Source organism: Oncorhynchus nerka, unplaced genomic scaffold, assembly GCF_034236695.1.
Source record: "Oncorhynchus nerka isolate Pitt River unplaced genomic scaffold, Oner_Uvic_2.0 unplaced_scaffold_1124, whole genome shotgun sequence".
Taxonomy (NCBI): Eukaryota; Metazoa; Chordata; class Actinopteri; order Salmoniformes; family Salmonidae; genus Oncorhynchus; species Oncorhynchus nerka.
Window position 1 is genome coordinate 7,993 of NW_027040199.1, and position 14,892 is coordinate 22,884.

The 14,892-nt window shown below is 44.5% G+C and overlaps 1 protein-coding gene and 1 pseudogene across 1 annotated transcript; one reads left to right on the forward strand and one right to left on the reverse strand.

The window, feature by feature from the left end:
* LOC115129798 (activin receptor type-1-like) lies at positions 1–5,813 on the reverse strand. The gene is made up of 10 exons (XM_029660520.2): positions 5,741–5,813; positions 5,188–5,258; positions 4,841–5,095; positions 4,508–4,719; positions 4,320–4,419; positions 3,135–3,281; positions 1,058–1,333; positions 662–859; positions 387–517; positions 1–172 (listed from the first exon to the last, which is right to left on the reverse strand). The coding sequence occupies exons 1-10, from the start codon at positions 5,761–5,763 to the stop codon at positions 41–43; spliced, it is 1,545 nt and encodes a 514-aa protein (XP_029516380.2). The 5' UTR covers positions 5,764–5,813; the 3' UTR covers positions 1–40.
* Positions 5,814–11,667: 5,854 nt separating this feature from the next.
* Positions 11,668–14,040, forward strand: LOC115129879 (uncharacterized; annotated as a pseudogene).
* Positions 14,041–14,892: the final 852 nt, after the last annotated feature.

The window sequence follows — 14,892 nt, forward strand, 5'->3', positions numbered from 1 at the left end:
TCTCCTCCTCTTTCCTTTCCTCACGACTTCTTTCCTTTCCTCACGACTTCTTTCCTTTCTCCAGGGAGCTATGGATCTTGTTCAGGGTCTTTTTGATGCGTAGGGCTGTGAGGCGAGCCGAGGGGTTCTGGTACCAACACTCCTTCATCAGTTTCACCAGGGCAGACAGTGTCTAGAGAGAGAGAGAGGGTGGGGGAGAGAGGGAGATGGGAACAGAGAAAGAGGAGAGGGGAAGAGATGGAGAGGGTCATTGTAAGTTGATACACGAGAAGACAGGGTTTGAAACACAGAAACCTGAGAACGGATTACCTTAATGTAGTGTTACCGTTAAGGTCATGGTACCAGTGTGTGTGGTCATTTAACGGTCATGTAGTGGTCATACTCACAGGGTCGGAGAACCAGCGGTTGGGGATGAACGGTCGTTGTTGTTCCACACACACTACCTTCCTCATGTCCTCAAAGCTGGGGTCGTTAGGCACCTGGTCATAGAACGGAGGCTTGTACTCCTCCACAATACCTGATCACAGGGGTAAGAGGACATCTAGTGTTAGGGTCAAGGGTTGCATGGGCTAGGTGAAGGAAAGGGGACGAGGAGAGGAAGCCACTTGACGCCAGAGGTTTCTGAACTATTTTAGGTAATAAAAACATTATTAGTCGTCACCGTTGCTGTAGGTTCTACTAGCGATCTCCCACAGCACCAGACCGAAGGCCCAGATGTCCACTCTCTTATAGGCATCAAAACAGTCTGTCTGGATGGACTCATCCAACACCTCAGGAGCCATGTAGCGCTTGGTGCCCACCTTGGGGTTGTTTCCTACATCCAGCTGGTTGTCTGACTGGGAGTGGGTTACTGCCAGGCCTGTAGGGAATAGGGAGAGAGGAGAGAAACTGGTCAGTACTGGCACAAAATGGCTACTCTGTGTGACTGAGTGCCCTGTTTTTTTTCTTATATGGCTCTGCGTCTATCAATCTCTGACATTTCTTTCACACTGGATTTAAGTACCGAAGCTAATTAGTATCATGTAAAGACAGACACTCAGACACACACACTACTGACCCAGATCAGCTATGCAACAGCGTAGCTCCTTGGTCACCAGTATATTCTTGCTCTTCAGGTCTCGGTGAGCGATGGCCGGCTTCCCCTCGGTGCCGAAGATCTCCGTGTGCAGGTGCACCAAACCGCACGCCACCGACGTCGCCATCGCTAGGCCCTCCCCCGTCTCCACGGGAACCCTCTGGAGGTAGTCGTAGAGCGAGCCGTTGTCATGGTAATGTGTGATAAGCCAGAGCTGGGTGCTGGAGTTCCGAGACGTCATATCTGACGCCATGAAGCCTGGAAGGAAACGGAGAGGTCAAATATCTTAACGAATATATATTATTTTAATATTACCATCAGGGTGCTGTAAGTACGGCGGGAGATTTTTTGAACACCTGTAATGGTCTTACAGGGCATTTGGAAAGTATTCAGAACCCTTGACCTTTTCCTCATTTTGTTACGTTACAGCCTGATTCTAAATTGGATTAAACTATTCCCCCCCCCCTCAATCTGCCCACAACAACCTGTTTTCGCTTTGTCATTATGGGGTAAGACATTTGTGCAAATGTATTAATAAAGAGAATTATATACAGACGTATTCAGACCCTTTGCTATGAGACTCGAAATGGAGCTGAAGTGCATCCTGTTTCCATTGATCATCCTTGAGAGGACTACAACTTTATTGGAGTCCACCTGTGGTAAATTCAATTGACTGGACATTATTTGGAAAGGCACACACCTGTCTGTCTATATAAGGTGCCACAGTTGACAGTGCATGTCAGAGCAAAAACTAAGCCATGAGGTTGAAGGAATTGTCTGTAGAGCTCTGAGACAGGATTGTGTCGAGGCACAGATCTGGGGTACCAAAAAATCTCTGCAGTGGCTTCCATCATTCTTAAATGGAATAAGTTTGGAACCACCAAGACTCTTCCTAGAGCTGGCTGCTCTAGGAAGCAATCGGGGGAGAAGGGCCTTGGTCAGGGAGGTGACCAAGAACCCGATGGTCACCCTGACAGAACTCCAGAGTTCCTCTGTGGAAATGGGAGAATCTTCCAGAAGGTCAACCACCTCTGCAGCACTTCACCAATCAGGCCTTTTATGGAAGAGTGGCCAGATGGAAGCCACTCCTCAGTAAAAGGCACATGACAGCCTGCTTGGAGTTTGCCAAAAGGCACCTAAAGGACTCTGACCATGAGAAACAAGATAATCTGGTCTGATGAAACCAAGATTGAACTCTTTGGCCTGAATGCCAAGCGTCACGTCTGAAGCATGGTGGTGGCAGCATCATGCTGTGGGGATGTTTTTTAGTTGCGGAGACTAGTCAGGCTCGAGGGAAAGATGAACGGAGCAAAGTACATAGATCCTTGATGAAAACCTGCTCAGGACCTTAGACTGGGAGGCGAAGGTTCACCTTTCAACAGGACAACGACCCTAAGCACACAGCCAAGACAACACAGGAATGGCTTCGGAACAAGTCTCTGAATGTCTTTGAATGGCCCAGCCAGAGCCCAGACTTGAACCTGATCTAACATCTCTGGAGAGACCTGAAAATAGCTGTGCAGCGACACTCCTCATCCAACCTAACAGAGCTTGAGAGGATCTGCAGAGAAGAATGTGAGAAACTCCCTAAATACAGGTGTGCCAAGCTTGTAGCATCATACCCAAGAAGACTCGAGGCTGTAATCACTGCCAAAGGTGCACCAACAAAATACTGAGTAAAGGGCCTGAAAACTTATGTAAACGTGATATTTCATATTTTTTTATTGTGCAAACATTTCAACAAACCCGTTTTTGCTTCGTCATTATAGGGTATTGTGTGTAGATTGAGGGGGAAAAACGATTTAATCCATTTTAGAATTAGGCTGTAAAGTAACAATGTTGAAAAGGTCAAGGGGTCTGAATACTTTCCGAAGGCACTGTCTTATGATAACACCACCGCTCTTACATTATTTGAGGAGAACCTTGACCATTATTAAATATTATTTGAATATTACCATTTCATATCATAACATTGTTCAATATGCTGTTGTGTGCTTGTGTCCAATATAGCGTGTGGGAGCTGGATGTGGGTTAGAGAGAGAGATGGACTCCTACTCACCCAGTATGTTCTCGTGTCTCAGTAGCACTGTGTTGTAGATCTCAGTCTCTCTGAACCACGACCTCTCGTCTCGGGAGGAGAAGATTTTCACAGCCACGTTCTCCCCCTGCCACTGACCCCTCCAGACCTCTCCATAACGCCCCTTACCTAAAGACATGGGGAGAGAGACCTCATTTGTTACAACACCCCTGTTTACATTTCTATTATGTGTGTTCGTCTGTTATATGTGTTGTGATTCTACGGACCTACACACTCCAGCAGGCTGATCTAACTGTTGCCTTTCTACGTACCTACACACTCCTTCAGGCTGAACTAATTGTTGCGTTTCTACACACCTACACACGCCATCAGGCTGATCTAATTGTTGCGTTTCTACGTACCTACACACGCCATCAGGCTGAACTAATTGTTGCGTTTCTACACACGCCATCAGGCTGAACTAATTGTTGCGTTTCTACGTACCTACACACGCCATCAGGCTGATCTAATTGTTGCATTTTTCTACACACGCCATCACACCTACACACGCCATCAGGCTGATCTAATTGTTGCATTTCTACACACCTACACACGCCATCAGGCTGAACTAATTGTTGCGCATTACACACGCCATCAGGTTGATCTAATTGTTGCATTTCTACGTACCTACACACGCCATCAGGCTGATCTAATTGTTGCATTTCTACGTACCTACACACGCCATCAGGCTGAACTAATTGTTGCGTTTCTACGTACCTACACACGCCATCAGGCTGATCTAATTGTTGCGTTTCTACATACCTACACACTCCTTCAGGCTGATCTAATTGTTGCGTTTCTACGTACCTACACACGCCATCAGGCTGATCTAATTGTTGTGTTTCTACACACCTACACACGCCATCAGGCTGAACTAATTGTTGCGTTTCTACGTACCTACACACGCCATCAGGCTGATCTAATTGTTGCGTTTCTACATACCTACACACTCCTTCAGGCTGATCTAATTGTTGCGTTTCTACGTACCTACACACGCCATCAGGCTGATCTAATTGTTGTGTTTCTACGTACCTACACACGCCATCAGGCTGAACTAATTGTTGCGTTTCTACACACCTACACACGCCATCAGGCTGAACTAATTGTTGCGTTTCTACACACCTACACACGCCATCAGGCTGAACTAATTGTTGCGTTTCTACACACCTACACACTCCATCAGGCTGATCTGTCTGGCCACAGTTCTCTGGACCAGGAAGGGCAGGCCTGAACCACTGCCTGACGTACAGGAGTGGTCCAACAGCTCCTAGAGAGAGAAGTGGGAGAGACAGAGGTCATCAGGGTTCTCTCTATAAAATACATGCAAACAAACTCATCAAGTCTTTTCTTCTTACAGCCAGAGTGCTGTCCCGAACATTAGAGGTGATGAGTCCGTCAATCGCATCCTGTTCTGGGTCAAACTCCTGTAGTCGCTGTAGCCTGCCGTGGTGCAGCCTCCTGCAGCCCAACACAGATAGGACTGACAGGAGGGTTAGGATCACTGCGGGACCCAATACAAACAGGGCCAGAGTCTCCACACGATACCTCACAGGCTCTTCTTCAGGAGCTGGAGGGAGAGAAAGGCGGAAGAGAGAGAGAAAATGTTACATTACTATAACTGGACCCAGCATGCCATGAAACAAGCCAAAGTCTTTGCTTTTCTTAAAGTAAAGGGGTGCAGTCCCCACCTGTAGTGAGGAGGGGCAGTAGTGAGCTGGCGGTAGTATTGCGGTTGCACATGAAGCTGGAGCAGCAGAGCAGGGCATGGCTGAGGGAGGAGGACGTAGAACAGATCAAACGGGTCTTCTCTGATCCCTGCAGGCAGCCCCGTGTTACTACGGCCCCATGGCTACTGACCGCCACCGACGAGTAGCACTGAGAGCCCTCGCACTGGGGGGAGTTGAGGCAGCCGCTGCCCTCACACACGCACAGCAACTGGCCATCTAATAGAGAGAGAGAAGAAGGGGAGAGAGTTAACACACATGCAAAACAAATGGCCATATGAGAGAGAGCGGTAGATATACTTCATGTCTACCTTCGGCCAATGTCTGCAGGGTCTGTAGCAGCAGGAACAGAAAGACACAACGACCCATTTGGTTCACTGCACTGTAGGGGAGAGGGAGACGGTCAGCTCTCAGAACAGGGCTGGTCACAGTCATTTTATTTCCTCTCTTTAAGGGACACAATGTCTTTTGTCTCAATTGATCGATCCTCTGCAGCGTGTGTGAGTGAATTAAACTGGGCTGCAACTCGCAATGTTGACAGGGAAAAATACACAGCCACACTATGTTGTTGTCTTAGGTCTCTTTTGGTAGTGTTGTGGTGTCTCTCTTGTCGTGATGTGTGTTTGGTCCTATATTTTTATTCCCAGCCCCTGTCCCCGCAGGAGGCCTTTTGTCTTTTGGTAGGCCATCATTGTAAATAAGAATTTATCCTTAATGGACTTGCCTAGTTAAATAAAGGTTAAATAAAACGTTTAAAAAATGTACAAATAGCAGAATATGAAGGGCAGAATGTAAGACCAACATCAGAGCATGGATTGGGTCAATTTAATTTATATTTAGAGAGGAATTGAAATTGCTACTCACTCTCTGACTAGACTGAATTGCATTGGAACTGACCCAAACCCTGGTCAGATATGGGCTTACTAATAGCAGATCTTACTTGTAGCGGTCCAGTTGGGATGCCAGTCTGGCCTCTACAAATCTCCGGAAGGGACAGGAGAGAAGCGCAAACAGTAGCAGGATTCAGTTACACATTCTCATATCAGGTAGCCATCATACATGCATTACTGCTTATTTTATAGCCGAGTTTCTCAACTGCACAATGTACAGTCGTGGCCAAAAGTTTTGAGAATGACACAAATATTACATTTTCAAGTCTGCTGCATGTTTGTATGATGGCAAGTTGCATATATTCCAGCATGTTATGAAGAGTGATCAGATGAATTGCAATTAATTGCAAAGTCCCTTTTTGCCATGCAAATGAACTGAATCCCCCAAAAACATTTCCACTGCATTTCAGCCCTGCCACAAAAGGACCAGCTGACATCATATCAGTGATTCTCTCGTTAACACAGGTGTCAGTGTTGATGAGGACAAGGTTGAGGATCACTCTGTCATGCTGATTGAGTTCTAATAACAGACTGGAAGCTTCAAAAGGACGGTGGTGCTTGGAATCATTGTTCTTCCTCTGTCATCCATGGTTACTTGCAAGGAAACACGTGCCGTCATCATTGCTTTGCACAAAAAGGGCTTCACAGGCAAGGATATTGCTGCCAGTAAGATTGTACCTAAATCAACCATTTATCGGATCATCAAGAACTTCAAGGAGAGCGGTTCAATTGTTGTGAAGAAGGCTTCAGGGCACCCAAGAAAATCCAGCAAGCGCCAGGACCATCTCCTAAAGTTTATTCAGCTGCGGGATCGTGGCACCACCAGTACAGATCTTGCTCAGGAATGGCAACAGGCAGGTGTGAGTGCATCTGCACGCACAGTGAGGCGAAGACTTTTGGAGGATGGTCTGGTGTCAAGAAGGGCTACTTATCTCCAGGAAAACCATCAGGGACAGACTGATATTCTGCAAAGGGTACAGGGATTGGACTGCTGAAGACTGATGAATCCCCTTTCCGATTGTTTGGGGCATTCGGGAAAAAAGCTTGTCCGGAGAAGACAAGGTGAGCGCTAGCATCAGTCCTGTGTCATGCCAACAGTAAAGCATCCTGAGACCATTCATGTGTGGGGTTGCTTCTCAGCCAAGGGAGTGGGCTCACTCACAATTTTGCCTAAGTACACAGCCATGAATAAAAAATGGTACTAATACATCCTCCGAGAGCAACTTCCCCCAACCATCCAGGAACAGTTTGATGACGAACAATGCATTTTCCAGCACGATGGAGCACCTTACCATTAGGCAAAAGTGATAACTAAGTGGCTCGGGGAACAAAACATTAATATTTTTGGTCCATGGCCAGGAAACTCCCCAGACCTTAATCCCATTGAGAACTTGTGATCAATCCTCAAGAGGCGGATGGACAAACAAAACCCCACAAATTCTGACAAACTCCAAGCATTGATTATGCAAGAATGGGCTGCCATCAGTCAGGATGTGGCCCAGAAGTTAATTGATAGCATGCCAGGGCGGATTGCAGAGGTCTTGAAAAAGAAGGGTCAACACTGCAAATATTGACTCTTTGCATCATCTTCATGTAATTGTCAATAAAAGCCTTTGACACTTATGAAATGCTTGTAATTATACTTCAGTATTCCATAGTAACATCTGACAAAAATATCTAAAGACACTGAAGCAGCAACCTTTGTGGAAATTAATATTTGTGTCATTCTCAAAACTTTTGGCCATGACTGTACAACACATTAATGATGTGATGTACATCAGTCTAGGAAGTACAAAACCAACACTGTAGTAAAGTTACTGGTTTGACTCTTTCAGTCAACCATAAAACACATATAGCTAGTTAGACATTAACGTTAGCAACCTAGTGAAAATGTTCTAGATAGCTAGTTGGCTAGACATGATTTGTGTCATGCCCTGGAAGGTTTAGCGAAAGCTAACTGGCTAGCAATCAGTCTCCACACGTCTGTTCTCCTCGGCCATCTAGCTAGCTAGCTACTGTTCGCTAACGCAGGCAGACAACTTGGCTAGCCAACTGGCTATACCATGGCATTGTTGAATACTCCTTTCTGATTGGCTTGAAGGGCATTCTAGTGCGTGCATTATGTAAGGGATAATCAACGAGTTCTATGGAAAATATTGAACAGTGAAGGTGTGTTCCACAACGCGCTAGAGGAGTGAACTGACCTTCCACAGAGTTGCATTATTTTTAGAGAATGTATAGAGCCCCGAGTTCATTATCTCTTTCATACCATAGCTATAATTTAACACATTTGCTGCTATAAATGTGTTCGACATCCAGTAGCTAGCTAGTTTACTAGATAGCTACAGTAGTTGACTTGGTAACCAGACTTGCTAGTTTAGCTAACCAAACCATTAGTCCTGGCTTGCTATTTTGAAAATTTAATTCAGCAATGACAATAATGTTTTCAATTAAACGTTTGCTTTCAAAAGCAGCTCGAACATCTAAGAATGAACTAAAAGCCATCGAATTCTACCATGCTGCTTTACTGTGCGTTATTTAAAGCAATAAGGTCTGAGGGGTTGTGGTATATGTCCAATATACCACGGCTAAGGGCTGTTCTTACACACGACACAACGCAGAGTGCCTGGATAGCCCTCAGCTGCTGTATATCGAGTATATACAACAAACCCCCAAGGTGTCTTATTGCTATTATAAACTGGTTAACACAATTAGAGCAGTAAAAATAATTTGTCATACCCGTGGTATACGGTCTGATATACCACGGCTGTCAGCCAATCAGTGTTCAGGGTTCAAACCACCCAGTTTATACAGGGCATTATAACCTGGGTGGTTTGAGCCCTGAATGCTGATTGGCTGACAGTCTGATATACCATGACTATGTACCACGGGTATGACAAAATATTTATTTTTACTGCTCTAATTACGTTGTTAACCAGTTTATAATAGCACGAAGGCGGAGGTTTATGGCCAATATTCCACGGCTGAGAATAACCCTTAGCAGTGGTACATTGGCCATATACCACACACCCTCAAGCCGTATTGCTAAATTTTACCATGGCATTGTTGAATACTCTTGAAGCTCATTCTAGAGCGTGCATTATTTCAACTGGATGTTTAACACATTCCTTGCGGCAAACGTGTTCAATTATAACCATGGGATGAAAGGGATAATCAACTTGGGGCTCAATGAGTTCTCTGGAAAATAATGCAACTCCATGGAAGGTTAGTTCCACACCTTCCACGTCATTTATTATTGAAATTGAGCCCAGGTGCATCCTGTTTCCATTGATCATTCTTCTTCGAGATGCTTCTACAACTTAATTGGAGTTCACCTGTGTTAAATTAAACTGATTGGACAGGAGTTGGAAAGGCACACCAGTCTACATAAGGTCCCACAGTTGACAGAGCAAAAACCAAGCCATGAGATAGAAGGAATTGTCTGTAGAGGTTCGAGACAAGATTGTGTCAAGACACAGATCTGGGGAAGGGTACCAAAACATTTCTGCAGCATTGAAGGTCCCAAGAACACAGTGGCCACCATCATTTTTAAATGGAAGAAGTTTGGAACCACCAATACTCTTCATAGAGCTGGCCATACTGAGCAATCGGGGTAGAAGGGCCTTGGTCAGGGAGGTGATGGTCACTCTGACAGAGCTCCAGAGTTCCTCTGTGGAGATAGGAGAACCTTCCAGAAGGTCAACCATCTCTGCAGCACTTCACCAATCAGGCCTTTATGGTAGAGATGGAAGCCACTCCTCAGTAAAAAGGCACATGACAGCCCGCTTGGAGTTTGCCAAAAGGCACCTAATGGAAAACAAGATTCTCTTGTCTGATGAAACCTAAATGTAACTCTGTGGCCTGAATGCCAAGCGTCACAGCTGGAGGAAATCTGGCACCATCCCTACGGTGATGCTTGGTGGTGGCAGCATCATTCTGTGGGGATGTTTTTCAGCAGATCGAGGGAAAGCTAAACATGGCAAAGTACAGAGATACTTAATGAAAACCTGCTCCGAACCTCAGACTGGGGAAAAGGTTCACCTTCCAACAGGACAACAACCATAAGTACACAGCCAAGACAACGCAGGAGTGGCTTCGGGACAAGTCTCTGAATATCCTTGAGCGGCCAAGCCAGAGCCTGGACTTGAACCCAATCTAACATCTCTGGAGAGACCTGGAAATAGCTGTGAGGCGACGCTCCCCATCCAACCTGACAGAGCTTGAGAGGATCAGCAGAGAAGAATGTGAGAAACTCCCGAAATACAGGTGTGCCAAGCTTGTAGCGTCATACCTAAGACTGCCAAAGGTGCTTCTACAAAGTACTGAGTAAAGGGTCTGAGTAAAGGGTCTGAATACTTATGTAAATGTGATAGTTCAGTATGTATTATCTATACATTTGCAAAAATCTCAAATCCAGTTTTTCCTTTGGCTTCGTCATTATTGAGTATTGTGTGTAGATTGAGGGGGAGGTACAATTTAATCAATTTTGAATGAGGTAACGTAACAAAATGTGGAAAAAGTATACTTTCTGAATGCACTGTATTATTGTATCAACTTCTAGTTAGCCAACGTTTACTTACGGGTTTATTAGTTTGCAATTCACTAAAAGCTATTGTAAATTTTAGCTACGCTAACATTGAACCAGTTTACTTGTTCTAGCTCAGCTTCGTTAGCATGCCCTTAGCTGGCTAGTAGCAGCTAGCTCCCCAAAAGCTTGCGAAATGGTGCTTACCTGGGCTTAATTAACTGATTTAGGTAGTGCTACTCCAAATTAGCGTGCTAGTTAATTCAGTTGCTTTCACTTGTAAAAAGGCTGAACGAATCGACCACCACCCACAGACTTCTTGTTGGGTCGTGCAGTTCTAGCGCAACAACATGACGTCACAACGTTCCCATTGTAATGCATTGTGGGTACCCCAGTCCGCCAAACCATTTTGGTGTTCTCCCCGGTACAAAATTATTTTTGTTTAGGTGATTTTGTACCCAAATCTCATTGAAGCATTTACAATGAGTCTGTCTAATGTAGCACAAGTCTACATGAGGCAGACAGCCAGGTAACTAGACAGGTCAAGGCAGGTTCACTTATGTGATCTTTTTTTTTTTTCATTGCCTTGAACTCATTCTTTCTCAGCTTTCGTGGTCCCTTGACCTCGTCCTTCCCCTTCTGTGTTTACAGAAGGCAGATATGAAACACTCTGGATCAGTGGAGAAGCAGTATGGCGTAACCTTCCCTTTTGCCTGGAATGCTCGAACCTTCGCCATAATGCTTAGATCCAGCCTACATGGATGAGATCTGACAATGGTCAATCACACCTATCATATACTCTGGGATGAAGTTCCCCCTAGGTACAGATCTAGGATCAGCGTCCCCTCCCCGATCATAATCATTAGTTGGAATAATGCAAAACTCACCCAAGAACATATTTTAAGGGCAACACCCTACTCCCATATCACAAGTCTAGGGTTGTTAACCTCTGTCCAACGGCTAAACTCCAAACCTGACCTCCCCTCATCGCCTACTACTGCAATGCACTACCCTCCCTTCCCAAAATATGCACCCCATTCACTCCCTGTCTGCTCTACACTACAGCTGCAGCAATTGTTCTAGAAGTGCTCTGATAGATTCTGATTATATTACAAATGTGTGTTTTTTACCACATAGTTCTGTACCTATTCACAAACAAACGGTACTGAGACATGAGATCACTGCATTTGCAGACTTCTCACAGTCTCCTGCAACATCGATTGAACTGAACTGCTACGTGTTGAATCTTATCTGATCAAATGTTTGTTTTTTATCGGAACGTCCTTATGGCTTTAGTAATTTTCCACTGAGTATGACATGTCTCTTGTACACGTACTGCTTATATATAAGTCTGAGCCTCATAAAGTGCATCATATATGAAGAGGTATCGTTTCAGAAGGAGGGGTGCTGTAGGTCTGCTTGTGTTGCTGTTCTGTCTGTCTGGGACATGGACTCAGGAGGAGAGTGGAGGGGTCAGAGAGAGTGACATCACTCAAAAGGGTCACAGTGCAGGGAGAGAGGGCCAAATGACTTGCGCTTCAGAGACAACCAACGAACAGATGACCACCTCACCTGACATATGGATGGAGCTGAGAGACATAGTGCACAACCTGGGAACCACTGTGGTGGAGCAGAGCGAGAAGCTGAGGAACATGGAGGTCAGAGCGACAGAGGAGCAGAGAAACAGTGGCCGATCTTAGGGTGGAGCTGATGCTCACCAAGAATAAAGTGGAGAAAGAGAATGCAGGTCATTTAAGCTTATTATTTATTGCTTTACAGTCAAGAGTCAACTAAAGTTACATTTGATTGTCAGTGAGAGTGGAAATAATGAACATTTAATATTCTGGCTGGACATTTATTTCAGTTTAGATTGTAAGGCACTTATGTACTTAGGCCTTATTATGCCAAGAGGCACATAAGGCCTCAACAATGTCCCACCATATTTCCTGTCCTGGGATTTTTCAGACCCCTCTTTCCACAAGCAAAGTCAACATGAACTGTTTCATATTTCTATCATTCTAGACTTGACAGCTGGATTGAGTGGCAGTAAGATATCACCCATTGGGGACAGAGAGACAGCCAGTGAGGCTGAGAATGCAGGTAATAAGTGGTTGTTTAAAAAGGGACAGTTCACCTAAATGACAGAAATACTTGAATATGTACTTGTAATAATTCTATGGAATATGTGGTGTCTTGCAGGTATGTTTACATAATGTATATTATAAGTGCTACTGTACTTAACCTTACTGTTCATAGGAAGTGCATTATACATAAGAGTAGTCATGACTTTTTAATGATTGTTCAGCCCTGGAGACCAGACTGAGTGCTAGTGAGAGCCAGGTGGAGGAGCTGAAGAGGGCAACTGCAGGTAAAACAGATGATTGCCTTGATAGGATTACTATTGCAGCAACACATCATCAGTAGGGTAAAACTAACCTGTCTCACAACGGTCTAAACCCAGCTCACGTTCCCTATTAGTGGGTGAACAATCCAACACTTGGTGAATTCTGCTTCACAATGATAGGAAGAGCCGACATCGAAGGATCTCAAACATACACACGTCTAGCAAAACATTAGCTTGTCACTCTGAGAGCCACAGTTGTGTCTTCTATCTTAGGGTGACGTCACAGTTCAGTTTAAACTCTACAACACACACACACAATTGAAAATGTAACAGTTGATTCGCCTACTCCGTTCAGTTTTGAATCTATCCAAACGCCACAAAGCTTCTCCACTCTCGCCCAGTTTGGCTGTATTCAGCTCCCCCCTACTCCCAGATAGTTCACATCTGCCACAGTAGAAGAGTTCTGTCATGTGGTGACATCACTCTCCCTAAGATCTCACTCAAAGCTCCAACCATTATTATTATGCTGTTTCACTCTGCAACACTGATTCATACATAGACGCTTATTAACGTTTAATCTTTTGCCAGAGGGTGTAATGCAGCTTGCATTGCGGACTTGAGAATACTAGAAGTACAGTATGTTATCTTTCCTGTGTTCGCAGACAGGCCAAAGGTGGCCTTCTCTGCTGGTTTGACTGATTCAGGAACTGTTGGACCCTTTGTTGCTGAAACCAGACTGGTATACACTAAAATTTTCGCAAGGTCTTCAACCCAGCTACAGGTAGTCTACTTTCACTGATCTCTGGCCTGATTTCAAACCAACACTGTCCCTTTTTGAACGCCCCTTGAAAATGTGATATGTATTTGTCGCTCTTTAGTCTTGCGTGGTCATCCTTCCAAACCCTCCTTCATAGGCCTGGGCATCTGAGGCCAGTCGCTCTTATGGCCGTTGGGCTAGGAGGTTAAGTAGCCTGGTACTTACTGTAGCTACAAAGTTATAACTTTTCTTGTGTAGCTAACGGGCGTCAATGGCATTCTGTTGATTTGTGTGATTTTGTTGCATGCCAAAAGAGAACATGCGAAACAGAAAGTGTTGATTCCTCTTTACTCTCCTCTGATACAGGTGTCTTCACAGCACCAGTGAGAGGACTCTACTACATTAGCTCCACTGCCATGAGTATCCAGACATCGTTTTACTTTTATGCATGCATGTATAAGAATGGACAGAAAATCCTGTATAGTCAGGGATATAATGCTGGCGGTTATGAGACACTGTCTAATGGAGTCAGTCTAGAGCTGGAGGAGGGAGACGTGGTGTACATACCGCATCCCTGCAAGCAACCGGCTCTATGATAATTCATATAATCACAACATCTTCAGTGGCTTCCTGCTCTTCACTGTGTGACAACATAATGAATGCTGTAATGGTCTCTAGTGAAGAGTGTATGTCAGGGCCTTTTGGAGTCCAAATGACTCCCGTATTAATAAATGCATCAATAAAAGCAGAACTTTGTATTATTTATGTTTTGCGGTCTGTATGACATCCTGATTTAATGTGTTAATTAGTTAAATATGACAGTAGCGCAGTGTTTCTGGTTGGGGATGGATGATTAGGTTACATTATAGAGTCATGACATAGTCTGTCCACAACAAGTTCCAAATGTACCTATCATTAGCACCAAGTAAAACACAAACTCGAAGTCTGAACAGAGAACTCTTAATTTACGCTGTACCTCAATACCATACTCCTTATAGTTTTATTTTAACCTTTAAATTAGACCTGTGACCTGTTTTATTTTCATCTGGGGGGGAAAGAGACAAGTGCAACTCTGCCCCTGAGATAGTTGCTAATGAAATCGCCCATATAACTAAATGGTGTACCGGCAATGTTACTATCCATCTGATAGTGTTGGTATCTGGCTGACTGTTTATCAGTATGGATCCAAGGACATACAGTAGGGAGCTCTAGAGAGAAATAGTCTTTACTTCTTGATAGTGGCCTAGAGTTAGATGAACTACTGTGCCCTCCGGTATCTGGACAGACGTCAACACTTTTTGTTGCTTTATTATAAAGCAATTTCATTGGATAAATAATCAAAGTCCAATAAAGCTAGGTCTTTGGACACAGATGCCTTGATCAGCTTTTATCACACCGCTTTTCAATATATATGTTTTTACTTCAGTCTCCTCTTCAGCAATTGAATGCATGCATGCTCGATCGGTACAATAACTTGGGCAGACAACTTTGCAACCTTTC

Bases quoted from the DNA above. Each gene is read 5' to 3' on its own strand.
- LOC115129798 (XM_029660520.2), bottom strand. From the start codon at position 5,763: ATGCAATTCAGTCTAGTCAGAGA. The intron at 4,720-4,840 runs GTGGGGACTGCA...CTCTCCCTCCAG, and splicing joins ACTGCCCCTCCTCACTACAG to CTCCTGAAGAAGAGCCTGTG. The intron at 173-386 runs GTGAGTATGACC...CTCTCTCTCTAG, and splicing joins ACCGCTGGTTCTCCGACCCT to ACACTGTCTGCCCTGGTGAA.